This window comes from Gobio gobio (assembly GCF_949357685.1).
Source record: "Gobio gobio genome assembly, chromosome: 1".
Taxonomy (NCBI): Eukaryota; Metazoa; Chordata; class Actinopteri; order Cypriniformes; family Gobionidae; genus Gobio; species Gobio gobio.
The window spans coordinates 55,709,132-55,736,785 of record NC_137097.1 but is presented as its reverse complement, the minus strand read 5'-3'; the positions used below and the strand labels follow the sequence as shown (position 1 = coordinate 55,736,785).

Genomic DNA, 27,654 nt, shown 5'->3' with positions numbered 1-27,654 from the left:
GGAAGCTGTTTTAAATCAGGCATACAATGTTCAACCTGCCGCAAACTTCACGTTTGTGAGTACAGTGGTTTAATATTAATATTATAAAGCGACGATCATATTTTTGGTGTGCCAAAAAAACCTAAATAACAACTTATATAGTGATAACCGATTTCAAAACACTGAACCGACTCACTGATTCGATACACTCTGAACCTTTATGAAGCAGTGTTTTGAAATCGGTTATTACTATATTAGTCGTTCTTTAGTTTTTTCTGCCGCACCAAAAATATTCTCGTCGATTTATAATATTAATATTAAACCACTGTTCTCACATGGACTGATTTAAATATGTTTTTAGTACATTAATGGATCTTGAGAGTGTAAATTGCTTTGCTCTCTATGGAGGCCTCACTGAGTTTTCGGATTTCAACAAAAATATCTTCATTTGTGTTCCGAAAATGAACGGAGATCTTACGGGTGTGGAACGGCATGAGGATGAGTAATAAAGGACATTATTTTCATTTTTGGGTGAACTAACCCTTTAAAACATGCAACACTTGGCTAAGTGCTAATGTATGTAATTAATGCCACAAAACAGGAAGTTGTTGTAGCTCAGGCATACAATGTCCAATCTGTCTTAAACTTCACACGTTTGACAATAGTCCTGACCTGAAGACATGTACATGGCAATATTCAGTTATAGTCAAAGCGCCACCTGCTGGCAGCAGGAAATGTGACAGATAAAAATGACATGGCTATTTTTCTCCGATATTTATCCGCTTAAATGCATGTCGCCCACTATTCACTGTTCTCCGGGTGCGAGGGCCCTTTCATCGCTGCTTGCAACTTTAATTAATACTATTATTGTTTTAATTTGTGCTTTACGGTAATAAGAACTAGGAAATTACAATACAGGTTTTAATGGTCCTAAAAATAGCCTTGACTTTCTTTATTTGTCATGTTTTTATTTATTTATTTTTATTTGTTGACAGGTTTTGTGAGATTCACCCGGATAACAGATGTATCATGTCCCAACCACCGTGAGATTGTACCCGCGTCCTCCGCGGCAAATGCCTGGCTTTCATTTTTCTACAAAACTCTTTTCTCCTTTTCTCAGCAGCCATATGCTCCACTCTGACACCGCATTGACAAGGAGAAAGAACAGAAACATGTAAGGAATAAGCAAATAGGAGACAGCTCCCTTTCGAGCACTTTTTAGGGAATACATTATACTATTGACTGAAATGCCCCTGACATTCTGAGGCTTTTGTCTGGTTTTGTTGGGGCTTTATCTTCAATAATAAAAAAGAAAAAAATCATATCCGTTCAAAGCAAGCCTGGCTATGCTCTAGTAAAAGCAGGAAACTAACAGAGCTGAGATCCTGGGTCCTGCACACAGCCAAAAGTCATTGGCATTCCCACTGTGTGTCGTCTAAGGCCGTATGTTTGTGTGCTTTTATCTGCAGGAGAGAAGATCTCTCAAATAAAGAATTAGATCATGTGTACTCGCTGCTTCACCTGCCAGCCCTCGAGTCTGGAGCAGTACTGGCTTGCTAATAACAGTGAGAGAGAGTGAGTGAGTGAATGAAAAATAGAAAGAGAGAAACAAAGAGAACTGGCCATTTTTTGAGAGGGCCGTGACATGCATATTGAAAGGCTAGGTTAGAGGTTGTGTTATTTTTCAAGGCTAATCTGCGATGTCCACTGCTGCTATGAATAAGTGATTCATAATGCATCACATGATGTCATTTAATTACTGGACGTTTTCATTCAAAGCAACTTACAGTATGTGAACTGCAGAGACAGTCACCTTGAAACAACTTTGGTAAATGGACTGCATTTTATATAGCGCTTTTAACAGACCAATGGCCATCCAAAGCGCTTTACACATTGCCTCACATTCACCCATTCACACACCAACGGCGGTGTCAGCCATGCAAGGCGCCATCCAGCTCGTCGGGAGCAGCTGGGGTTAGGGGTCTTGCTCATGGACACCTCGATACTTGGTCAGGTGGAACCGGGGATCGAACCACCAACCTTCCGGTTTGTAGACAACCTAAATGAACCACTGCCGCCCCTACTTTCTCAGGGAAACGCTGATGAGTTGGACTGTATTGGCACCTTTCGCCGGGCCATCAGTCACCCTGAACTAGATTTGACCTTTTTGGGGTCACTCAGACCAAGGGGTCAAGGTGTTGCCTTGTGAACCAAGAAGAAAATGCAACATTGTTCCGAAACAGGGACTTCATTTGTTACAAAGCAAACAATCTACAGGTCTAAAAATATACTTAGATAAATATAAAGAAATAATCTACTGTTTAAAAAATGTGGGTTTAAAAAAAAATTCTGAAAGAACTCTTTTCTGCTAGGCAAGGCTAGATTTATTTGATAAAAATTACAGTAAAAACAGAAATATTGTCAAATAGTATTACAGCTTGTGTTCTATTTTAATATATTTTAAAATGTAATTTATTCCTGCAAAGCCAAATGTTCAGCATCATTACTCCAGTCTTCAGTGTCACATGATCCTTCAGAAATCAGTCTAATATGATGATTTGCTGCTCAAGAAACATTTATTATTATAATGTTTTTGTGGAAACCGGGATCATTTCTTTTCTGGATTATTTGATGAGTAGATTGGTTTGAAAGAATAGAACGAACACATCATTGAAATCTATTGTAACATTATAAATGTATTTTCTGTCACTTTTCATCCATTTCATGCATCCTTGCTTTAAATAAATCGTACTAACCCCAAACATTTGAATTCCACTGTATTTGAGGACCATATAATACAATTTATAATAATGTGAAATGTTTTGGACATGTCTTTGCAGTATGAGACAGGATTTTGGTCACTGCTTCAGGAATGTGATGTATACTGGCTGCTCACCCCTTTGCAGATGGCAACAGCCTCCTTGGACATGGATTTGGGATAGGACACATGGTGCTCCATGATGGACTGAAAAAGCTCATCTTCATCCTCACCATCAAACGGAGGCTGCGGAGGAAAGAGACGGAGAGAGAAGAGAGGGTGAAGATGACAGGAAGATGCTGTTTGCTATTACTATAATGGTCGACAATAATAACATGGATTATGTCTCGTTTGCTTGCAGTTTTCACTCATGCCCCTTTAACATCGGAAATTTGAAAGTCATCACCATAAAAGTGCCTCTTTAAAGTCTTGTTTATTTAGGGAAGACAAGAAAAGAGAATTACGACGTCCTTTTGTCAAGACAGCTCAGCAGCAGCAGTCTCCGCTGGAAACAATTCAGACTTTTTTTCTCCAGCGTTCAAAGCTTGACTTGTTTTAGAACAATTCATAAATAATTGACTGAGCCCGATAGGCATGAAATACTTGCCGTTAGTCTCGGGAGATTTGCAGAGCGTAATTAATAAAAACTGACCTTGAGATAGCGAGAGGTGATTTACTGCAAGCAGCAGAGAAGAAATGAAACAGAGTGAGTGAGAGAAGGCCAAAAAGGCACAAACCCCTTGACGTGGGCCTTCTTGATCTGGGTTGTCATAACTCTTACCTGCCCAGCCAGCATCTCGTAGAGCAAAACTCCAAACGCCCACCAGTCCACTGACTTTCCATATGGCTGGTAAGCGATGATCTGAAACAGACACACACGGAGCGGAGCGTAAGGCAACAGTAACAGAACCAATTACTAATGGATAACACTCCAAGGACATTCTTTAATTTTTAATTATTTAATATTGTAATTATTTAAATCAATCCGCACAGTCACACGTGCTGGAGAGTTTACGAAGCCCTGAAGTGTTCATGGTGCTTAAAACATGTGTCATAAACGTGTTTTACGTACTGTAAAGTGTCTTGCACACTATAAGAAACAACTAAAGCTTTGAGGACTAGATGAACTGAAATCCTCTCACTCCTACAGCGTCTTGTGTCTGGGTTTGGGAGTGTGTTGTTGACATGAATCCATCTCTAGCTCATGCTGCTGCTGTTACACTTGGAGCTGTACCATCTGGTGCTCGGTGAGATGAACGTAACTTTCTATTGCACGATGCTGCCTCTGGGTAACACACCCATTTTCTTTAATACGAGCACATGACTTATATGAGATGGCAACAGTATGGTTAATATTAAAAGGATGACTTTCAATAAACCTATTTTCTTGGACAGAATATGTCCTGGTGGTCATTTCAAAATCATCTTTTCGCATCTTTGGCTGTGGAGAAATACCTTGGGAAAAGCATTTCTTTGTCGATTTTTTACATATCAAAAAATAAGACTCACATTTTTAGTGAGTAAACTCACATTTAGACATTTACATAAATGATTTCTAGGTTATGTGAAACTGAATTAAAGGATTAGTTCACTTCAAAATGAACATTTCCTGATATTTTACTCACCCCCATCTCATCCAAGGTGTTTGTTTCTTTCTTTCTTCAGTCGAAAAGAAATACATTTTTTAAAGAAAACTTTGCAGGATTTTTCCCCACATAATGGACTTCTATGGCAACCAACGGGTTGAAGGTCCAAATCAATGCAGTTTTCAAAGGGCTTCGAATGGATTCAGAGGGCTCTGCACGATCCCAGCCAAGGAATAGGGACTTATCTAGCGAAATGGTCGGCCATTTATATTTTAATTATAAAATATAACATTCATCTTGCGCTGCTCTGCGGCGCGCCACGGATAACATAATCATGTCGGAAAGGTCATGCTAGATGTAGGCGGAAGTACCGCCCCAAGCGAACGTGCGAGCGAACTAATAATAAAAAATCGTCCGACATCGTTGTTTTACCTTTTTTTGCTAAAGGATGTTTATATTAGTCTTCGCACAAGCGCTTTGTAAACACCAGGGCGGTACTTCTGCCTATGTCTACCGTGACCTTTTCGACGTGATTACGTAATCCGTGGGGAGCCGCAGAGCAGGGCAAGTCAAGAGTGTATAAATTACTGGGATCATGCAGAACCCTTTAAAGTCATTTGAAGCCCTTTGAAACTGCATTGATTTGGACATTCAACCTGTTAGTTGCAATTGAAGTCCATTATGTGGAGAAAAATCCTGGAATGTTTTCCTCAGAAAAATTATTTTCGACTGAAGAAAGAAAGACATGAACATCTTGGATGAGATGGGGGTGAGTAAATTATCAGGAAATTTTCTTTTTGAAGTGAACTAATCCTTTAACTAATCCTTTTGCTTTCTAAAAACAACACGGTATGAGAGAATGCAGCCATTATAAAGAATACTGCATCTATCATATTCTATGTTTTTATTAATATTTTTGTATTATTTATTACTAGCGTTTGTTTTATATTATTGTTCTTTGCCATTTTAACATTTTTACTATTTTGCAAAAAATGTATAGTCACTAGTATTCTGTATCCTGTATTTGATTCATTTCCTTCTATTGTGGCACAGAGTTGCCAACATACCTCAATAATCTCATTATTAATCAGAAACTATTTATAGAAGGAATATTTAGTGGAGGGCCCTTTAAATACTACCATTCAAAAGTTTGGGGTCTCTAAGATTTTTAAAAAAAAGAAAGTAATATTTCAATTGATAAAAAGTGACAGTAAAGAAATTTATGTTGTAAAATATTTCTATTTCAAATAAATGCAGTTAATTTGAACTTAATATTCAACAAATAATTCTGACAAATAAATTATTTCCACAAAAAATTGCTTCATTTCTGAAGAATCATGCGACACTGAAGACTGGGGTAATTATGCTGAAAATTCAGCTTTGACAACACTGGAACAAATTACATTTTAATATATATTACAATAGAAAACATTTTAAATTGCAATAATAATTCACAATATTAGTTTTTACTCTAAATTTGATCAAATAAATACAGCCTTGGTGAAAAAAGAGACAAATGAAAAGAAAAAAAAGGAAAAATAAAAGATTACCAATCTACCAACCTTTGAACAGTACCAATCTACCAACCTCCAAATATTATTTTTATATATAGTTTCTGATAAGTAATGAAGTCCATTTTATGCAAGAAAAAATAATCAAACATTTTTTAAACACTTAACCGCTCTTTTTTAATTTGAATGAATCTAATAAATTGATTGGTGAATCAGTCCAAATCAGATTGAACAAGTCAGACAACTCACTTCCTCATTGAGTCGGCTCACTTGCTCACTAAAATGCAAGTATTCATGTATTATCCCAATATAAGACTAGTCTAATTATTGACTGGTAAAAGTGGGTAGGTGTGATACCAAGTACAGGTACAGCAGTGAAAGCACTGGTAGATGTACTAGTGCATTAGCAAATGTCCATGAACTATACACACATGAAATATTTAGGCAACTGGGTCTTCTCTCTCAATCAATTCCTCGCTAACTCATCAACAGACAGGACCCTTTCTGAGCACTTACCTCAGGGGCGATGTAGTCAGGGGTCCCACAGAAAGTCTTGGTGGTGACTCCATCCAACATGTTCTCCTTGCACATGCCAAAGTCAGCAATTTTGATATGACCCTCAGCGTCCAACATTACGTTATCCAACTTTAGATCTCTGATGCACAAAGAGGTGAGATGAGTGTTTGTGCATCATAATTATTGCTGCTGGACTTGCTACTGCTAATAGATACACAGACACACCGCTTTGAGCATGTAAGGTATGCTGCTGCTTCTGCATGAATAGACATACATAAATCCCCTAGCAGATCTAGGCAGGTGGAGCTGGGGGAGGTGGTGGGTTTCAGAGGAACTATGAACTACCCCAAACAATAAATGTTGAGCAAATTGTTTAATCCCTCATCTATTTTAATATATAAATCTCATTGGCTGTATACACACACAGACACACACGCATGTCTGGTTCGTAATCTTTGTGGGGACTCCCCATAGACGTTATGGTTTTGTACTGTACAAACTGTATATTTTATCCCCTTACACTAGCCCTACCCCTAAACCTACCCATCACAGAAAACGTTCTTCATTTTTACATTTTCAAAAAAACTCATTCTGTATGATTTATAAGATTGTTTCCTCATGGGGACCTCATATTAGGTTTCCACAGTGACACAAGTCCCCACGAGTCAGTGTGCATTCATGTTCAAGTCCCCACCGCGATATAAAAACATGAACACACACACGCATGCACGCACACACAATATTTAGCCTTTCTTTAAGCGATTTAGCTCTATTTTGAATGAAATGCCATATGGGTACATTGGTTTTAAATGATTCACAGAAAGGTAATGAATTTACCACCTCTATTGCTGTATTTCAGTCCAAAAATCGTTTCAATGTTCATTCAGTTTTTTATGTCGCCAAACAAAATCATCTCAACTACACCATTAATATCCATTACACTGGTTGGCCTATGCAGCTTTATAAAGGGAACCACAGGTGAGCTTGATGAAGAAGAAAAAGGGGCTTTGTAAAGAATTCATGAGTGTTGTCTGTTTGCGGTAGAAACATGTTTTGTGCATGGATTACAGCCCTACTTCCTGTTTAGGCCATCGTCCAGGGGCTAACTTGCTACACTGGTACAATGAAAAAGAATATTTTTGGTAATGTAATGAAACCCGAAACAATTCAAAACGCTGCACTGTTTCATGAAGTCGCAGGTCATGTTTAATTAATCTCAACCCAAGATGTCCATTGTTTTTTGTAGAAAGACATATTGCGTTGTCAATGTTTCACTGGCTGAATGATCGTCACTCAGTTAACAGTACAATAAATTGAACAGACAGTACTTCCATCCTTCAAAGCCTTGTTTTTGTTTGCGTCAAACTAAAATACAGCATCGACTCTGACTAAGATCAATTGCTATGTGTAAGCAAGTGTGTTTTGATGCGTGTTGCTCTGGAAGAGAGTCATCTAATACCCCGACCCCTCTAAAGACCCTTGCTGTGGCCACACTGAGAAGTCAATTGTTATCAGCAAATCTCTTTGCACTTCAATGTGTGACTGATATATGTGTTGCTGTCTGAGCTTCACTCACCTGTATATAATGCCCTTCAGATGCAGGAAGAACAGGCCTATGGCGATTTCTGCAGCATAGAACCTAAACACACACACAAACACTTATGAATCAACATGAACATCTGAGCAGGAGATTAATCAGTTTAGCTACTTTTCTTGGACAACGTGGATGGTACGAAGCCGGTCAGATGGTCATTATCACACAATAAACTCCAATACGAAGTAGAGGGGTCCGCATAGTGTGAAGACTGACCAATCAGAATTAAGTATTCCAGAGATCTGTCAAATAAATAATATATAAAGGTACGTTTGATAAAGGTGCCTTTTCTGTTAAGAGCACGGAGACTGGAGCTCTGCCCTCGGAAAAGACATAAGAGAGATAAAGCAATCCAGATATATGTTATTAATACAAGCATGCAGTAATCTTTTATTTATCAGGTGGCGTGTTTGTCTGTCCCATATTTTAGAGCTACATTTGAAGAGAATTAGCATTTTTTGTTCAGTGACTAATGCAGCTGGGGGTGGAGCAGAAAACAGGCCTCACTAGAGAGCCAGATTATGTCAAAAGATAACTTCTGTTTCCAGGCCAGAGCAGCAACCAGCCTTTGGCTATCGCCACTCAGAGAGAGAGAGAAAATGAGAGGTGAAATCACTGAACATTTGCAACACTTTTACAGCTTAATTTGAGCTTCATTTACAAAATTCAGCGAGATTTGTCTGACACAATTAACACTGTGTTATTACCATTTGCGGTAATAGTCGCTAAATTGCTTTTCGTTTAAAATGAGGTGTTTGGGTGTGTGTTTTGTGAATTAATGGTGGCTATGTATCCATATATTGAAAGAAAGGGCGAGGAGCAAAGTAAGAAGAAAATAATTATGGGGGCTTTCACACAGGGCACGTTTGCGCAAATTTTCCCAGCGCCCCCGCAGCACTGGTCTGGTTTTACACTAGATTGCATGGAACCCTGGTGCATTTACGTTCATCTTACCTCAGCACAAAAAAACAGAACAGAGGTCAATTTATTGTTTTTTTATTATTAATTTGGTGCTTTCATGCACAGCAGAGTGATTGACACTTGGGTTTTCTTTTTGTGCGTAACATGAAGGCTGCATTCTGCTGCTTGCAAACAGACTCTTTTGAGGATACGGCAGATTTCGAGCCATTAATTTGCCGCTCTGATTGCACTCACTCAACATGATGACATTGCACGTTCACTCTCGTATGCTCGTATTCAAGGTAAATCATCACACTTCTACAAGCGTTTTGTTGAATTAGTGACGTTGTCGTCGCATGTGCAGGTTACTTCCTGTACAAGTGCGCCGCCGAGTTTCTTTCACATTCACACAAATCGCGTCAGAGCTCTGTTGCAGCCGAACTAAGACCATCTCCTACAGGTAGCCTCTGGTTCGGTACCCCGGTGCGCTCCAGGGTCCGAATGACAGCTTTTACATTACCGAACTAAACTGCCAGTGTGAAAGCACCCTGTGTCTTACAATCAAATAAGACTGAGTTTCATTATGTCTTAATACAGGCAACTAAAATACACTCACTGTGTTCCATACAACCATTGTGGGATTATACATGTGGAAACCCGGATCTATTCCACTACCAACAACTACAACAAGCTGCAATCATTCCATGTCTTCCTTGTCATTGGACCCTTATAATCACCCTGACCTTTGAACTGTGCTGAGCTTCATATCCAACACAATGACAACGTGGCTCTCCTCCACAGAGATGGGCTAATTCTTTATGATAAAGGGCAGACAGCAAGCTGAAAGCAGAGCAAATAGAGATGAAGCTCGTTAGATGTGGAGACAGAACACGGAGGAGATTACGGCAAAGGTCAGCTCAGTCATCTACTGCCAAGGTGCCGCCCATACTGAGATCGCCCTCAAACGCCTGTCTATTCGCCGTTGGTTCTTTCTTTCTTCAAATTAGTTACAGGTTGGTTCACAGGAATTTCAGCTCGTATGTGATGACTTTAAATGAATTCAGGCATCAGACTTTATCCCTTGTGACTGTGCTTTGTGAATGCAAAATGCTCTGGGTTCACTTCATTAGTAGGAGAAGTAGTCTGCTTTTTACCAATCTTACTAATTTTAAACTCAAAAATTGAGAAGTGAAATAAGATGCAGAGTAGGGGTGTGTGCGATATTGACCCTTTTTTATATTTTCGTAGATTTTTTCGATAACAATAATTAGACGATGTTCTGCCAAGTGTGTTTTTGAGCTGGTACCGTGGCTGGTTGAGGCCTGTCATGGCCATCTGATTCCCAAAGCTCATATTCATTCATATTTCATATTCTTCATATTCTGTGTGATGGTGGTTAGTTCACAGCAGTGACAGACATTAACATTTCATTAAAGGGCACTATTTGCCCCCTTAAATTGATTTCTAGGGACATTTTTAGCATTTTTACTTTATTAGGTATGCATCGCATTTTATGTCAAGGTCTGACATTTAGTCAAGAAATATTATATAATAAGACAATATAGGGCTGTTACCAATCAAATTAAATCTTTATCAACAAAATCCAAAAATTCACACGTCTGATTCCTCCAGAAACAAAGCAAGTGACTGTCTTTAAAGGCCCACTGAAATCAAAGTTGACAATGAAGTTTTTTAGCTTTTAGTATGATTATGTTTGCCTTAAGGTTATGAATAAGCTGGTGTGTTCCAAAACAATGACAACATTTGCATTTAGGAGATATAAGCATTCAAACCTTAGTCACTCACTTTCGTTAAAATGAATCACAGATTTTGATGACATCATCGCAGACTTCACCTTTTCATCACATCTTCTGAGTCTGAAGCGTCCCGCCCCCTACACTATAAATACACCCTGAAGCTGCGGCTGAATTCAGTCAGTTGTTCACACATTTACTATTTTCTGCATGGTGGATGGCACTTAGTGCACTATACATGCGATAGGAAACGATTTAGACAATGTAAATATGCTTTCAGTTGAGGCGTATGAAGTCTGGTTTCACGTTACTTTCACGCCCACCGCCGCAGTGCACACACATAGTCTAGACCAGAGCCGTTGACTAAAGACACGAGAGCCCAGCGCGGATCATATGCGCGAGTCGGCGCAGACAACAAAACATATCGGACCCATTTTAATTCTGCACAGAATGCTGTATTTCAAAGCGATATGGAGGAGATTATGATGATAAACGATTAGAGATTAAGAGGAAACTGGCTTTTACCAAACATTAAGGCTCTAGTCAAACTGTGGTATTAACGAAACGCTATTGGCTGTTTCAAAAAAGGGGAGGAGCTGTTAACAGCTGGAACCGTTTCAGGGGAAATTACGTCAACAGATTTAATAATGTTGCGCGTTTCAAGGCATTCCAGTGGGCCTTTAAAGGGTTAGTTCTCCCAAAAAAAGGGTTAGTTCACGTGAGTGCTCACGAAAGCATCATGACGCATGCATTTTGTGGGTGATAAATGACAGAATTAAATTTTTTCTGTGAACTAACCCTTTAAGAATGGGTCATTGAATCAGTGACTCACCAGATTTGTTAAAAGCACATTACTTATTCTGTAATGAAACGCTGCTGTGTGTTGCTACAAAACACACAAAAGTTTATCTGTGGGTTTGTTTAGAACTGCACTATATTGCCAAAAGTTTTGAGACGCCTGCCTTTACATGCACATGAACTTTAATGACATCCCATTCTTAATCCGTAGGATTTAATATGGAGTTGGCCCACCCTTTGCAGCAATAACAGCTTCAACTCTTCTGGGAAGGCTTTCCACAAGGTTTAGGTGTGTGTTTATGGGAATTTTTTACCATTTTTCCTAGAAGTCCATTTGTGAGGTCAGGTACTGATGTTGGACGAGAAGGCCTGGTTCGCAGTCTCTGCTCTAATTCATCCCAAAGGTGTTCTATCGGGTTGAGGTCGGACTCTGTGCAGGCCAGTCAAGTTCCTCCACACCAAACTCACGCATCCATGTCTTTATGGACCTTGCTTTGTGCACTGGTGGAACAGAAAGGGCCATCCCCAAACTGTTCCCACAAAGTAGGGTGCATGAAATGTAATAAAATAGACTTATTGCACAGGTGGCAACCTATAACGGTACCATGCTTGAATTCTCTGAGCTCCTGAGGCCTAGTCCACACGTACACGGGTATTTTTATAACCTGAGTTTTTCCTCCTCCGTTTAAAAAAACAATTGCGTCCACACAAGCACGGTTTAAAAAAAATCTCCGTCCACATGAAAACCGCGCTATGATTGGCTGCCTGATTTCCACATGGGTCCCATCCACGGAGGGATGCTATGGGCTCAGTGAAACCCTTCTACACGTTTACTTTGGACTCAGTGACAGGTAACTGTACACATGGGCAGGCCCAAGTGGACTAAAGCTTCACACACTTGCCTTACTATGTTGTATTATTGCATTCTGGCGCCTCTGTTCTGCAATACAATGAGATAACTGCGCATGTATCTGTATAGGCTACATGTGATAAGCGCTATTAGCATAGTTATTAAAAGCTACGTCCGCCATTGCATAGACTCGACTCATGTAACGTTAAACAAAAGCGATAACGGCGCACAAACTGACGTCAAACAAAGGAGAGAACGGCGCACATTTTGACTTAACAAGCCTAAATCTCCGGTTTCACCGTCCACACGACAACGCTGTAACAAGAGTTTCTAAAAATCTTCACCCTGGCCGGAGTTTTCAAAAAAGTCCGGTTTCAGTAAACGGATACTGCGTTTGCGTGTGGACGAACAGCCAAACCGCATAGAAAAAGCTGCGGTTTTGAAAATACCCGTTCGTGTGTACAGGGCCTGAGAGTGGACCATTCTTTCACAAATGTTTGTAGAAGTGTCTGCATGCCTAAGTGCTTGATTTTATACACCTGTGGCCATGAAGTGATTGGAACATGTGAATTCAATCATTTGGAGGGGTGTCCCAAAAATTTTGGCAATATAGTGTATTTTTTTGGTGATAAAGTGCAAAGACAGACAAAACTGGCAATATTGAGTCTAAATATTGTGTCCCCCATATCTTGGATTTTGGGGTCATTCCAACTGCATTCATCGTGCAGTGAAAGCGTGCACTATCAAGTTGTGTATTAGTTTGGTTTTTGCAAAATGACCGTTGATAATGTCAGCTCGCACATAGTTAAAACAATTATGTTATTACCACAGACTGAACATATTGCACTCCCCTATGTAAAAGAACAAATAAGCTTTATGTTTTTCATCTTATCTGCCTCAACTCAACACCTCATCAAACCACAGGGGAGAGATGAATAGATCCGCAGAAATAGAGATAAAAAGAAAAAAAGAAGACTGAAAGAGAAAGTCAAAGATGGGGAGGAGCAGATTGACCTGGCCTTCGTACCCCTAATTACGAATTATGCTGAGTAGACACCTCCTTTCTCCAACAGGAGGGCACTGAGAAAGAGGAAGAGGAGGAGCGACAGCAGCAAGAGTGGCCCAAACTAGTTCGAGGTCACTTAAGTGACAACACTGCACAGCGGGAATTTTTTTCTGCCCTTTGAATGTCCCTCCTTTCCACCCATCATCCAACAATAACAAGGAGAGCACCTGTTCATTGTACAGTGAGTGCTAGCTAAATGAGTTTAACCACATTCAACTCACACACAACAGAGGCACATTGGTGAGATCATCAATGACCTAATCAATGCGCTCATCGATGAACTAATCGGTGAGGTCATGGTAAAATCATCAGTAAGCTGATTGAACATTTCATCAGTGATCAGCTCAAAGTTCTTTGAAGTCAACATTTAACGTTGGAGAACTCATCGATGAACTCGCGGATACATCAGTGAACTCACCGGCCCTTATCCCTCAAAAGGATCATTGGTCAGTAACGTTATGCTTTTGATTTGATTCTGAAAATGCCACATCTTTGCAATGCGACCACTTGATGGCGCTATATGGAGATAGAGATGAAAGCTGTACTCACACAGCGTGGGGCTCCTTAAACTTCCCAACCTGCTGGATATGGTACATGAGATCCCCACCATTGATGTATTCCATGACAAAGTACAGGCGGTCCTGTGGACACAGAGACAGTAGGTTAAGAGACAAACACAGGATAGCTGAGAATAGATGACAGAAGGTAAGACAGCTGAATTCACTTGTAACATCCAGCTGAATATAGAAAAGTCTTTATTTTATTTTATTTATCTGTTTTCCCTGTGATCAGTATTTTAGTTCAGATGTGTGTAACGTCAATTTTAGAATAAAATAGGATAGAATAGTAGGTATGAAAATTAAACAATTCTGGTACCAATTAGATTACGAATCCTTGACGATTCCTTCAGTACAACAGAACACGGTTCTGTAACAGTTATGTTTAGTTTAATGTGTTTTGGTTTCGTTTTCCCTGTTCCTGTTTGCCTGAGTTCTCATTCATTGTTAGTTGCCATGGTTTCTGATTTAAGTTACACACCTGCTCCATGTTAGGTTGATTAGTTCCTGTATGTATTTAACCCTCTATAGCGGAAGTGTGTTGGATTGTTTAAAGACTTTTTTGTTTTTTATTTATATACTAAAACTGTGTTTTTTTAGTTTGTTGCCTCAACATTGTGCAGTTAGACTAGTTCAGGCAATATCAAACTCAAAGAATGCCAATTGTCTGTGTAACTGATGTTTTATTATAATTATTATTATGCTGCCACAAAAAATAACAAGTCAATCAAGCCTCAAGCCTATCAGCTCATAAACTGGCTAAATGAGTAGTGTTTTCTGGCAAAATTTATCTCTCTTCATTGACAGGACACAATGTGTACAAACTGCATTGTACTGTCAGCATTCAGAAATACATTTATCATGATTGAAAGCAATTTGCTTCTGCCATTGTTTTCCACTCATAATTACGACTTTGTGTTTCATAAGCATTCAACTCTTTTTCCGGCATGACTTGAATGTCCCAATAGTCAATGTTTTAACTATACTGATACTACAGGAAATGGACACAAGAACATTTTATGGGCGGAAGGAACATGATCAAGCACTGCACTTAGGGTCATTTAATCTGACAGTGAGGACAGTGAGCTTGAGGAGAGTCAGGAAGAGTGAATCCCTGAATAAGGATTAAGAGACCGTTAGGAGGTCAGGGGTCATTTAGGGGGGTCAGGGGTTAGTTAGGGGTCAGTCAACAAAGCAACATGTGTGGTGTGTTTATATGAAATGTGAGAAAAATGTATAGATGAGGTGTTAGTTGTAATTAGTAGTAATTTGTTTATTTGATTGTTTGATGTTTATGTTTGTGTGGTTGTACTATTATTACTCTGAAATCTTCAGCCATTTACAAGTTTGATTGTAAATAAAAGCTTTTCTGTGGTATTCTTCTTTGTCGTATGTTACAAGTTGTTGGTTCATTTGGAATTGGACAGGGTAAAAGTAACAATTTACAGTAATAAAGGTAACTTTAGAGAAGGTTCTGTTTTTGATTCACTAAAAAGAAACCACTCATATGAGTCATTCATTTGGGAATTTGACGGAATTAGTCATGCTGCATGTTTTTGATTCATTGACATAAAAATATTAAAATATTTTATGGCCAGGTGATGAGCGGTGCCTGGTGTCCTCCAGACATGACTGAGAGCCCTTCTGGTGCCTTTTGTCAAACTCCAGGCAGCCTTTTACTGAACAGTGGCTTCCGTCTGGCCACTCTACCATACAGGCCTGACTTGTGTAGTGCTGCAGAGATGGTTGTTCTTCTGGAAGGTTCTCCTCTTTCAACAGAGAAAAGCTGGAGCTCTGTCAGATTGACCATTGGGTTCTTGGTCACCTCCGTGACTAAGGCCATTCTCCCCCTCGCTCAGTTTGGACGGGCGGCCAGCTCGAGGAAGAGTCCTGGTGGTTCCAAACTTATTTTATTTACGGATGATGAAGGCCACTGTGCTCATTGGGACCTTCAATGCTGCAGAAATTGTTCTGTACCCTTCCCCAGATCTGTGCCTTGATACAATCCTGTCTCGGAGCTCTACAGACAATTCCTTGGACTTCATGGCTTGGTTTGTGCTCTGACATGCACTGTTAACTGTGGGACCTTATATAGACGGGTGTGTGCCTTTCCAAATAATGTCCGATCAACTGAATTTACCACAGGTGGACTCCAATCAAGTTGTAGAAACATCTCAAGGATGATCAGCGGAAACAGGATGCACCTGAGCTCAATTTTGACATGGCAAAGACTGTGAATACTTATGTACATGTGATTTTTAACAGTGAGATTGTATGAAATGCTGATGGACTTGTATGCATTGGCTTTACTGTCACTCAACCCCCTTCAAAACATTTACTGTCAGTGACACACACACACAACTGCACATTCACAAACAAGTACACACAAGACAAATCCCAGGGCCAAAATCCAGAGATCAAAACACACTGTACGTCTTCATATCTGCAAGTTTCAGCCACATTTTCCCTGGGCTCTATTTTATTGGCTTTCTTCCTGTAATGATGAGGCTTATTTTGCATCAGTTGCGGGTGGTGTAATTTCCTGCAGTGGTGGTGTTGTGTGTGTGTGTGTGTGATGGTCAGGGGAATTAAAGTCAGGGAGGATTAAGAGACTAAAAGTGATGAAGAGTGCGAGAGGGACAGGGACTGCTAGGCAGCAGTGCTTAAAGGAGGTCCCATCACTGTCAGTAAGGAAAGAGGGTGGGTGGGAAAGAGTCTTTACCTCACTCCACTACACACCAACTACCTAAACAGACACACACACACACACACAGACACACAGACACACACACACACACACACACACACACACACACACACACACACACACACACACACACACACACACACACACACACACACACACACACACACACACACACACACACACACACACACACACACACACACACACACACACACACACACACACACACACACACACACACACACACACACACACACACGCACGTCTGACTAACTCGCCATTATAGGCTTGAGGATAATCTACATGACTGCAGCTGTTTGGCTGTCAAATACCTCCTGTGACTGATCCCCCTCCATAAAGAAATCCCCTCCCAACACCCCGCTTGGGTATCTTGCCGCTAACCGGGCTTTATTTGCTCTTAACGAACGTGTGTGCGAAGGAGGAGATGATTTAGAGACGTAGCTTCGTTTGAGATCCAATGCTTTTTACCAAAAAAATCAGGCATAAAAGAGCTTCAGTCGCATGACGTCACAATCTTTTCCTCCCCCAGAGTCTCCTTGGTTTCTGACTCAGTACTCTCTATCCTTTGACTCTCACTTCCTGTCTCGATTTCTCCGTCTCTTGCTATCTTGCTGTCGGTGACAGAGGCTCATGCGGCGCTCAGTAGGATGTTGAGAGACGGCGATGCTGCCTGTCACAGCTCTGCTGCGGCCACAGATGAGTGTGTGGCGCATTGCCCCACTGTGAGCATGTCACATTCACATGACCACACACACACACACACACACACACACACCATTCTTGTCGATGTACAAATGACTGCAGTCTCTAAGCACCGTGTGGGGGATGGGGAGGGATGGATTTAAGTGTGTGCATGTGTGCGCGCATGTGTATGTTTGGTCATGTGCTACAAGATGAAAGAATACAAAGTGACTGGTGCCCACATTTATGCTTATGTCAAAGAAGAGATGAGAAAAGACGAAAAGAGAATATGTGAGTATGAGTATGACTACAATAAAAGAGATAAATAAAAGAGACAAGAAGAGAAGAGACTGTGATAGAATTGAGGAGACAAGAATACAACAGAAGAGATTATGAGAAGAAAAGGGGCTAGGAGAGAAGAGGTGAGAAAAGAATAGAAGAGACCAGACGAGAAGAGGTGGGAAGAGAAGAAGAGAATAGAAGAGACGAGACAGGATGAGATGAGAAGAGATGAGACTAGAATAGCAGAGGCGATACGAGAAGGAATGAGACGAGAGGAGAAGATAAGAGACAAGACAAGATGAGAAGAGAATAGCAGGGGCGATACGAGAAAGAATAAGAAGAGACGAGAGAAGAGGCGAGACAAGAAGAGGTGAAAAGAGACAAGACGAGAAGAGAAGGAATGAGAAGAGAAGAAAGACCAGAAAAGATGAGACGAGACGAGTACCATGGTCTGAAAGCAGGAGTGCAGTTGAGTGAGGAAGGGTGGTTTTCCTGCCAAGGCCAACACTCTCTTCTCAACCATAGTGCATTCAACATCATCATCCTGGATCACCACGTCCTTCTTCAGGATCTTTATGGCAAACAGCTCATCTCCTCCCTTCCTCTCGGCCAACATCACCTAAAAAAAGACAAACACGGAGAGAGTGAAGGTGACAGGGATGTTCAAAGTTAAGTAACCAAACACATAACCAAAGCATTTGAGCGAGCAAGCAGGAGAAAATGAGCAAAGCAACACTTTAACACGACGCATGAGCTTCATTTGTTAGATGTGGATACACTGGCCTTTGACTGCGGATCAATACAGCAGCGTTTACACTCATTCTCAGTGCGTTTAGGGCATGTTAGGCCAGAGAACAGCTGCAGCTGGGGCAGAGATGATATACAAAGATGAGGAGAGATGACGGACAGAAGAGACAAAGCTCTTGTGCCAGTGTGAAGGCAATAAGGAGCAGATTTGAGAGTGACTCCATGGCATGGTGAAGGAAATCGGGAGTGATGGGAGCGCAGATCTTAATTGTGCTCATTTTTAGGATTGAGCCAAAAGGCACATGCACTAAAGAGAAGAAACGAGACAACTATAGAGAAAGAGAGAGATAAAAAAAATGGAAGAAAAAGAGGGAGAGAGGTGAAAGAGTAGAGAGAAAGACTGCATTGAAGTGAAGGACATAACGTTTTTAAAAAAGTGAGGGAGAGACAAGGTTTACAATAATAATAAGATTTTTAATGAGATTTTTTATTTACAATACAAACCTACCTAAAATACATTTTCCAAATAAGCAAGAAAAAAAGTTATTTTTTTCTACTTAAATAAAATAAAATACATAACATTAAAACAATCAAGACAATGAAAAGGTCTAATTAAATGCATTAACTTTAACAGCACTAAACATGTTTTCAATTAACATATCAAATACTATAACTAAATCTAAACTACAAAGTAAATATACTGAAACACTAAACTAAAACTAAATTATAGCTTGAAAATTTAATATTCCACTGAGCAGAGAGACAGGCATCAGTGAGGTTATTCAGAATTTTTTTTTTCTCAATTATTGCGACGCCTATTAAACATCTTTTTCAACAAACAGTACACTGACCTTCTAAAAAAAGTTTTTTTGAATTTAGTATTTTTTCATGTCATTACAGTATAAAAAACAAATGGGGAAAAAAACATTTTTAAAAATGATATTGTATTCATATGTAAATAAACTGACATTGAATGACATGTATGGGCAAAACAATGAGATTTTTTTTTTCATTCACCAATCAATTTTTACGTTTCAAGATTTGTTTTAACCAAACTTTGTTTAAAAGATGATTCTCAACTATGTTATGAAAGATATAACGGAATTAATTGATATACCATTTTACTTTATGCAATATGTGGGTAAAATGGCCATACTTCATCTATACACTATCTCTAATTAAATGCACATTAATGTGTACTTGGAGCAACATGTAATGAAAGTGTAATAATGGGCGTAATAGTTGGCAACATTTTCAAAATAACATCTAATATTGTATAGGAACATTGATATGTAATTTCTCTCCCTATTCAATTGTTGTCTCTCCCAAAATGCCTGATATACATGACAGTGGACATGTGTGAAATCAATGCCCTGTTTTGTAACAGAATATCACATTTTGATCACAAACCCCATAACATTTTGCTGAGATGTTGATTTATAACAAACAGTTTGAAAATTTGTCAGATTTAAATAACTACAAAATATTATCACATTTCAATAAGAGTGCTTGTTTAATCATTCAGTCATTTTTAAAGATCAAGGAGAAGTTGTTGTCCTGGTGAAACATCAAAACAAATGGTATCTCTGAAAAAAAAGCCCTAAAGGTGCATCCAAACTTAAAACTGTGACACTAAAATATAATGTCCTCATACGTGGACAGTGGCACCCAGGAGGCTAAGGCAGTATTCTCTCTCTCGTATATGTAGAACCAGAAAATCCGATTCTTTGCAGTAAATCTGTTCATGTAAATAAACCAATGAAAAAAAATAATTTACAGATTTGAGTTCCTGGGTGGCATTTTAGGGAAACTACATTTATAGCATAACTATTTAAGAGTATCTTGTAGCTTGGAAAGCTACAGATTCCAATTAGCTTCCCCAACACTGCTGTGCATGTGTGTGTGTGCACATGATGCATTTAAACCCAATCCAATACACCTGACACAGCCACAGCACTTCTTGTCACCAAACCAATAGCGCTTCATCAGTGTGTGAAAGCATCTCTCAAATAACTTTCCTCATTCTCCGTCAAGGTGACATAGAGAAAATCCTGACAGAGGAAAAGTAATGCTTAAAGAAACTTTACGGACGGTCTGACTCTGCCTTTTAGCTCTCTGTTGAAAATAAATGCATATATTGAAATGAGCAGAGATATTTCAGTGTAAAGGCAGCCCCAGATGGACACCTTGTGACTGGCGATGGGAAAAGAGAAGCGATACACTTCAACATTACAGAGGACACCATCTGCTCCTCACAGGCTCTACATCCACACACACACACACACACGCGCACGCACACTCTACCCTGGCAGCATAGCAAGCAGGTTATGTCCATTCCAACGCATTCATTACCGCTGCATACCTGTTTAGAAAAACGCACATCAAACAAAAGGTACGCGACTGCACACGGTGCTCCAAAGTCTCAAGGACATTGTCAGGTAGTGCAGCCACACAAAAGTCTCTGTTGGATGAGAACTGCTCCAGGATCAGCATATTCAAGGACAGAATCTGATCAATGACCATGTCTCCAACTGTGAGATCTGCATCAAACCCATAATCACACAACTGGACTCATGAAAGTGCACATTTGTCACCATTTGAAGTTCCCTCTCTCATAAAATTCATAATGAGCATATTTTTTTTAAATTAAAATATCGGTAACACTTTACAATAAGGTTGTGTTAGATAACATTAGTTAATGCATCAGTTAACACGAACTAACCATGAACAACACCTCTGTTCAGCATTAGTTAATCTTTGTTAAAGATTAAAAATCCAGCTGTTCATGTTAGTTCACAGTGCATTAACTAATGTTAGAAAGATTTTAATAGTGCATTAGTAAATGTTGAAATTAACATTAACAAAGATAAATAAATGCTTTATAAGTTCATTATTAGTTCATGTTAACTAATGTAGTTAACTAATGAACCTTATTGTAAAGTGTTATCAAAATATCCTTCAAAAACAAGACTAATACTACTTGAGAAGGAAAACTGCATAAGATAAAAGGTGTAATTTTTTTCTTTTGACATTCAAGAGGTCATTGTACTCTAAAATGTCCTGTATGTTTTAGAATTCAAAACGTCCTTGTTAGTTAGCTTTTGTTGAAACCAAGCTCAGAAAACAGCTTGTTTCGGATTTTGTCACATTATTATGTCATAGTGCGATGAAAGACCGCCACTGCATGCAGAAGAAAATCAACGCCTACTTCAACATCATTGGCTCTTTAGCCCCACCCTCCGATATACATGTCATGTAGTACCACCCAAAGACTATAAAAAAAGCTTTTTGTTGCAAAATTTGTCAACAAAAATTCTGAAAAACACTAACATTTTTATTGTAATAATAATTAGTTTAGAATGTCTATAAATGAACCTAAATAATAATAAAAACTTGTGAAAAGATGTATACACAATATGAGGAAATGGCAAATGTACTGGCCATTTACTGACTATAGTTGAAATTTCATGTGATTTTAATTATTTTATAAGTGTTTGTTCTCCAGTTGATGGCAGCAATCTTCCATTAAACCATGGCACATTGTCTGTGTTATCTTCATGAATGAAAATGAGAAATGTGGATCTTTTTTAAAGTGAATTTTACATAAAAAGTGATTTTATTTTTTAATCCCCCCAACACTGCACCAATGTAGAATAAAAACATTAATAAAGTGAGTGATATTACATTTCTTTTAAAAAGAAATACATTATTATATTACAAAATCCCATTTTATTGTCTGAGGTAAACATCCTGAGTGTACATTAAAATGGAATAGCTTATAATGTTGACAGTCTTGAATTAAGTTTATTTGTATTACTCCATGGACAAAAAATACAAATAAATTAATTAAACCTCTCTTAATTTGAGATTTATCATTTAAAAATGAGATTTATCCTTAAAAAAGCATCTGCCAATGAAAGGGCTTCAGACAAAAACAACAACAAATTCCTTCAGCTATTTTAGCTTTTAACAACAGACAAGAGTTTTTTTTACTACTTCTATTTAGTACAAATTAGTTACAATTTGCTGTTGTCACTCTAGTTATCCTGATTGTATGCAAGAATATTTAGAGATAGTGTTAATTGTGGTTCCAATATTTCACCCTAGCAAAATTTACGTTACAGTCGATTCTTACAGACGACTTTACCCATGATTCTGCAGAGAAATCACCAATGTACCAATCAGAGAACCGGAACTGCGGCCGCCCACTTCCACGAAGCACTGAGAAGTCAGTAACCCTACATTCTATATACATCTTTAAATGAATCGTTTTATTTTTCTCCAATGCTTTTAATTGGATTGTCATTTTCAATACTTCTTTGGCCTGTTGTCTTTTCCCTCATTAAAGCTGTTAAGTTTTGGAAAACAAATACTGACTAAAATCATTATTTTTTAGATGGCAAGTTCTGACTGACATCAGCACTGACCTGACTTTCCTATGAGATTGCAGAGAACCTGAGTCACGTACAGTCATTTGTGTCTGATGTTTGGTCGCAGCACCAAACTGGACAGGTCAGACCACGTCTGTCGTGACGTGGACGACATCAAACAGAGTTTCAGCTAATGATGCTGACAGAGGTCTAGCACTACACCTCAACATATCAATATCATTTTAAAATCCTGTTGCCATGGCAACTGGCAGCAGCTGGAACATGAGCCTACATGAGAATGCCCAATCACCCGCCTATCTCCCCTCTCGCTGTCTTTTAGTTCTCCGTTCCAGAATCGTTGTTGTTTAGAGTGACCTCACAGCTCAAGATTACCTGCTGCTCAGTGTACCAGCGAGCCTACCTGATACACAGAGAGAGCGAGACAAAGCCAAAGATGAGGGCGAGAGTTACCTTTCCAAAGCTACCCTTGCCAAGCACCATGAGAAAGTTGAAGTCGGACAGTTTCATGCGGTCCCGGTTGCCATTGCTGTCGAATTTAGAGATGGCGTTGGAGGATGAGCCGTCTGTTTTGCTGGGACCAATTTTAGCTCTCTGTTGGAAAAGAGCAAAAAGAAACAATAAGCTTGTGTTAGTGTGGGGTCAGAGACACAGACACACACACACGCGGTTGTTTGTCTAGTACGCTGGCGACTTTCATTTGACTTCTATTGTTTTACTTCTATGTGTTTTATACACACACATACATACATACATACATACATATACATACATATATATATATATATATATAGCTGGAAGTAGCCATCAGAGAATGGGTACATGGTGGTCATAAAGGGATGGACATGGTCCGAAACAATGCTCAGGTAGGCCGTGGCATTTAAACGATGCCCAATTGGCACTAAGGGGCCTAAAGTGTGCCAAGAAAACATCCCCCACACCATTACACCACCACCAGCAGCCTGCACAGTGGTAACAAGGCATGATGGATCCATGTTCTCATTCTGTTTACGCCAAATTCTGACTCTACCATCTGAATGTCTCAACAGAAATCGAGACTCATCAGACCAGGCAACATTTTTCCAGTCTTCAACTGTCCAATTTTGGTGAGCTCGTGCAAATTGTAGTCTCTTTTTCCTATTTGTAGTGGAGATGAGTGGTACCCGGTGGGGTCTTCTGCTGTTGTAGCCCATCCGCCTCAAGGTTGTGCGTGTTGTGGCTTCACAAATGCTTTGCTGCATACCTCGGTTGTAACGAGTGGTTATTTCAGTCAAAGTTGCTCTTCTATCAGCTTGAATCAGTCAGCCCATTCTCCTCTGACCTCTATCATCAACAAGGCATTTTTGCGCACAGGACTGCCGCATACTGGATGTTTTTCCTTTTCCACACCATTCTTTGTAAACCCTAGAAATGGTTGTGTGTGAAAATCCCAGTAACTGAGCAGATTGTGAAATACTCAGACCGGCCCATCTGGCACCAACAACCAAGCCACGCTCAAAATTGCTTAAATCACCTTTCTTTCCCATTCTGACATTCAGTTTGGAGTTCAGGAGATTGTCTTGACCAGGACCACACCCCTAAAAGCATTGAAGCAACTGCCTTGTGATTGGTTGATTAGATAATTGCACTAATGAGAAATTGAACAGATGTTCCTAATAATCCTTTAGGTGAGTGTATATATATTTATGTATATATCAATATTTTTGGCCTTTTTGTAAATTGTGAATGCGTACCATGCATATATATATGCATTCCCAATTTACAAAAAGGCCAAAAATATTGATATATACATAAATTATATAAATATTATTTATAGAACATCTAATTAATTACCCATATATTGTGCATCCCTACAGAAACCTGTTAGCATTTTTAGATTTTCATTAGTACATTACTATGTTTATTAAAAGCTAGGCATATTTACTACACAACATTTTTAAGTCTGTGGCTAATTGACAGCTAGTCTGCGTCAAAAAAGCTGCAACACTGTAGAATTTTTCACTTGTGAGCCACACTTCAAACTTGTTTTAAAAAAACTAGCCATCTTGTTTCCATGAATGTGCAACAACTGAGTGCACAGCAATGAGTAAAGGCTAATGAAATAGTAAAAGAGTGCAAGAAGACAGCGAGGCACTGGGTAGCGTGAGCAAATAAATAAATAAACTAAAAAAACAACAGCTCCATATGTCTCCCCAAGCACCGTCTCATCTCTATCTCTCTTTTTTTTACATTTTCCCCTGATTGTTTGCTGGTCTCCACAATGTAGGTGATTTCAGGTTCTACCCTTGTGGGCAAAACCCGACCCACACACACACACACACACACACACAAAAAAAACATAAGAACGAGCCACAGCCTGACATGACTGACATCCTTGTTTGTTTTTCTCTGTTGATGTTACTGAATTTCTTAAGCAGGTCTATTCATCACGTCCTTGCTAAATCTGTCAAACACATGATTCAGCAAACGCTGGGTAAACCTGTCACCCAGACTGCGGATGAAGCAAATTTTGGCTATTGTGTGCATGTGTGAAAGAGACAGCATGTATCTGTAATACAAAGAGAGATATTAAATATGTCTTTGGCAGCATTTGTAAAACGGCTCTAAAGTGTTTGGTTAGACACAGAGGAAGTGGGTGTGTGTCTGTTAAACTGTGGCGGTTTGTGTGTGTGTGTGTGTCTCGCTCTCCCTGGGTGAACGTTTAGTTTCTGGCAGGGATCTTGCTGCCCAAGCTGGCATGCTACGGAATGACAGACGGCCTGTGTAAATGTCTGTGGTTCCTTCTGTATTAAGTGTGTGTGTGGTCACAGGCCATAGTCATTAGGCCCGGTCGGCTGCAGGCTGAGGGGAAATGTACTGCCGATTTCCTTGTTCACCAACTTTCTCCTTCACAGTCCACTGAGAACTGATCCATTATCTACAGCTGTGAGCCAATCACACCTACAGCAGCCTAGCAACAGGTCACACACACACACACACACACACACACACACACACATGCTCATACCATCTCAAATGCTCTAAAAGCTTTTTTCATTCACAACACGTTTGCATAGCACTTGGGCCCAGCCACAAAACACAACAGTATAAAAATTCCTCACTTTGCTTTTTATGCACTGCAGACACTATTTTAACTGGAATTTCTTATTTTCCAATTAGATAAAACATTTAAATGTACATAAAACACTATGAGTTTACTTGGGACACAAAATACATTATACACCGATCATGCATACCATTATGATATTAGGATAATACTGAGTTGGCCCCCCTTTTGCTGCCCAAACAGCCCCGACCCGTAGCATGGACTCCACTAGACCCCTGAAGGTGTGCTGTGGTATCTGGTACGAAGATGTTAGCAGCAAATCCTTTAAGTCCTGTAAGTTGTGAGATAGGGTCTCCATGGATCGGACTTGTTTGTTCAGCACATCCCACAGATGTTCGATTGGATTGAGATCTGGGGAATCTGGAGGCCAAGTCAACACCTCAAACTCGTTGTTGTGCTCCTCAAACCATTCCTGAACAATTTTAGCTTTGTGGCAGGACGCATTATCCTGCTGAAAGAGGCCACACCCACCGGGGATTACTGTTTCCATTAAAGGGTGTACATGGTCTGCAACAATGCTTGGGTAGGTGATATGTGTCAAAGTAACATCTACATGGATGGCAGGACCCAAGGTTTCCCAGCAGAACATTGCCCAAAGCATCACACTGCCTCCGCCGGCTTGCCTTCTTCCCATAGTGCATCCTGGTGGCATGCGTTCCCCAGGTAAGTGACGGACACGCACCAAGCCATCCACGTGATGTAAAAAAAAAAACGTGATTCATCAGTACAGGCCACCTTCTTCCATTGCTCCGTGGTCCAGTTCTGATGCTCACGTGCCCACTGTTGGCGCTTTTCAGCTGTGGACAGGGGTCAGCATGGGCACCCTGACTGGTCTGTGGCTATGCAGCCCCATACGCAAAAAACTGTGATGCACTGTGTATTCTGATACCTTTCTATCAGAACTAGCATTAACTTCTTGAGCAATTTGAGCTACAGCAGCTCATTTGTTTAATCTGACCACACAGGCCAGCCTTCGCTCCCCACATGCATCAATGAGCCTTGGCTGCCCATGACCCTGTCGCCAGTTCACCACTGTTCCTTTCTTGGACCACTTTTGCTCTGACCCAATCGTCTAGCCATCACATTTTGGCCCTTGTCAAACTCACTCAAATCCTGACACTTCCCATTTTTCCTGCTTCTAACACATCAACTTTGAGGACAAAATGTTCACTTGCTGCCTAATATATCCCATCCACTAACAGGTGCCGTGATGAAGAGATAATCAGTGTTATTCACTACAGCTGTCAGTGGTCATAATGCTATGCCTGATTGGTGTGTGTGTGTGTGTGTGTATATATATATATATATATATATATATATATATATATATATATATATATATATATATATATATATATATATATATATATATATATATATATATATATATATATATATATATATATATATATATATACTGTGAGGAAAATAAGTATTTGAACACCCTGCTATTTTGCAAGTTCTCCCACTTAGAAATCATGGAGGGGTCTGAAATTGTCATCGTAGGTGCATGTTCACTGTGAGAGACATAATCTAAAAAAAAAAATCCAGAAATCACAATGTATGTATTGTGTATGTATTATATAATCTCAAATAATATTTGAACACCTGAGAAAATCAATGTTAATATTTGGTACAGTAGCATTTGTTTGCAATTACAGAGGTCAAACGTTTCCTGTAGTTTTTCACCAAGTTTGCACACACTGCAGGAGGGATTTTGGTCTAGATCAGTCAGGTTTCTGGCCTGTCACTGAGAAACACGGTGTTTGAGCTCCATCCAAAGATTCTCTATTGGGTTTAGGTCATGAGGCTGGCTAGGCCACGCAAGAACCTTGACATGCTTCTTACAGAGC

The 27,654-nt window shown here is 39.6% G+C and overlaps 1 protein-coding gene across 2 annotated transcripts in view; it reads right to left on the bottom strand.

Annotated features, from left to right (window-relative positions):
- prkcbb (protein kinase C, beta b) overlaps positions 1-27,654 on the bottom strand; it is a 174,219-nt gene that overhangs the window by 34,556 nt on the left and 112,009 nt on the right. For both annotated transcript variants that reach the window (XM_079832717.1, XM_079832716.1), the window contains exons 9-15: positions 23,149-23,289; positions 18,006-18,179; positions 13,862-13,953; positions 7,927-7,989; positions 6,351-6,489; positions 3,519-3,599; positions 2,876-2,983 (exon numbers count right to left, since the gene is read on the bottom strand). In XM_079832717.1, coding sequence (XP_079688843.1) covers positions 2,876-2,983; positions 3,519-3,599; positions 6,351-6,489; positions 7,927-7,989; positions 13,862-13,953; positions 18,006-18,179; positions 23,149-23,289 — 798 coding nt within the window. The remainder of the gene's footprint in view (positions 1-2,875; positions 2,984-3,518; positions 3,600-6,350; positions 6,490-7,926; positions 7,990-13,861; positions 13,954-18,005; positions 18,180-23,148; positions 23,290-27,654) is intronic.